At 40.3% G+C, this 2,108-nt stretch overlaps 1 protein-coding gene across 1 annotated transcript; it reads right to left on the bottom strand.

Moving 5' to 3' along the window:
• Positions 1-276: 276 nt before the first annotated feature.
• LOC119862455 (parvalbumin beta-like) lies at positions 277-2,108 on the bottom strand. Its single transcript, XM_038419186.1, is given in 4 exon segments — positions 277-334; positions 1,213-1,285; positions 1,288-1,344; positions 2,048-2,108. Coding segments are annotated over 4 exon segments (249 nt in total).

Below are 2,108 nucleotides of genomic sequence, written 5' to 3'. Positions count from 1 at the left end.
TCTGGCTCCCCATGTCAGTCTCCCCTCCACCTCAACTCTCAGTCCCAGTTTCCTTCTCCTTCCTGCTAGCCTCCAGGTTCAGCCCCCCCCGCCCCAAGACATTTTGTCCCAATCTTCTCTACCTCCAGGTTCACCACTCTGCATTTGAATGCAGCGGCTACATGTTCTCAGCAAAAGGAGTTTTGAAAGCACAGGAAGGAAAGTCTCTCTGCTTTCAGTTCTGGTGCTTGGACCTAGCATGATCCACAACAGACCAGAGTTCAATTGCAAGGAAAGTCAGTCATCAGCATCAGTCAAAGTTCTGATACTTGTGGAGAAATTCTGCAGGAAGAGCCTGTCAAAGATGAGAGGACAAATCAGTGAGATATATGCCCAAAGCAGAACGGACTTAATATGTGTTATCATTTTTGGACCTCTATCTCTGTGCTCAGTATTATACAAAACAGAGAGGAAAACACCATGCGTGAAAACCTGGCCCTATTGAAGTCAATAGCAAAATTCCCATTGAATTCAGTTGGAACAGAATTTTACATGTCTGCCTGAGAAGTTTACCATGCAATGATTAAAAAAAAGAAGTAAAACTTAATTACAAATGTGTTTTAGGAGAGGAAGAGACTATTTGCATCCAAATATAAAAAGTCCTTAGCTGAAATCCTGGCTCCATTGAATTCAATGGCAAAATTCCCATTGACTTCAGGGGGTCAGGATATCATCCCTGGAAATTTAGACTGATGATATGACCAGTAACAATTTAGCCATCCTAACTTTTATTTCAAAATGAGATTCATATGATTAGCTTCTTTAAGATTAGGGATTTAAGAAGTCAATAGCATTAGAATTTAGAGCACAAAAGCCAAACTCCAGCAGAACTGCTGTTTTTCATTCTTTTAAAAGCCTGTTAGTTATCCTCATACAAAATAAATATTTTCAGAGCTATGTAACTGACTTGTCCTTGTGCTCCACCCTTTTTGGACTTCCTATTGTTCTCTTCTTGCAGTGGACACTAGGCAATAAAATAAACCAGGAACCCAAGTGTTTTTTCTTAAATATTTTTCTTGTGGTTTTCAGCCTAAACACAAATGGAAAAAAGTGAGTAATTGCAGCCTAGGTTTCAAAAATACAAATCAGAATAAGTCTATTTCTAATCCCATGCTGCAGTGCATTTTGTGATCCTGAAGTCCAAATTTGTTTATAGTGTTTTGATCCACTTACTTCAGCTCATCTTCCTCAATGAAGCCACTCCTATCAAGGGCAAGGATTCCAAAGACTTTGGCCAGCTGTTCTTGGACTTGGAGTTCAGACCCACTTTGATGACAAAGGTTTTGTAACTGAAGGAATCTGCATCTGAGGGAGGTCAGCAAGAAGTGATAGAGAAGAGAGGTTAGAGATTAGGAACCTGAAAAGACGCCCCAGTTTTTTCCATTTGTTATATTCACCAAACTGCAAAGAGGCTGTTTTGCTCCTCAGCACAATGAAGCTCCTCAATAATTCATTGATTTTCTTAGTCTATTTCAGATGAACTGAACATTTCAATCATTGATCTCTCTGAAGCTTAGGGAGAAAAGCGAATGACTCTGGACTCATTCCTGCAGAGATTTACATGTTCAAGTAGTGAAGTCACTCATACAAGTAATTTTCACTGAACTCAGTGTGTGAAATCCTGACCCAACAGATGTCAATGGGAGTTTTATCACTAACTTCACTGAGGCCAGGATTTCCTCCCGTGTAACTATTTTTCTGATTAAAGTGACTCACATGCATAAGTGTTGGGGGAATTAGGCTTTAGGCCAAGTACAGGTTAAAATTCACATGTATTCTACCTCCTTGCCTTATTGGGGGGAGAATACAAGTAGAAATGTAGTTTGTAAAACAAATTTGGAGAGATAACTTTGTGATGGACACTAGAGATGATAAAGCATGCTAGGGTATTTCAGGCTATTCGGTTGCCTTTTCTGTTTCTACTGGAACTGAGTGATTGGAAGGCAGGGAAATGGGAATTTGAAAGGCAAAGAGAAAAGGCAGGAGGCTTTTAAAAGGCAGGCGTTACTGTGGCAGCTCCGTAGGCCAGCAGCGATTTCAACATCATTCAGGAGATCAGTGAGGGCCAT

The sequence above is a fragment of the Dermochelys coriacea genome, chromosome 10 (assembly GCF_009764565.3).
Source record: "Dermochelys coriacea isolate rDerCor1 chromosome 10, rDerCor1.pri.v4, whole genome shotgun sequence".
Lineage (NCBI taxonomy): Eukaryota > Metazoa > Chordata > Testudines > Dermochelyidae > Dermochelys > Dermochelys coriacea.
The sequence above is the reverse complement of the archived record's forward strand: the minus strand, read 5'-3'. Positions and strand labels throughout refer to the sequence as shown.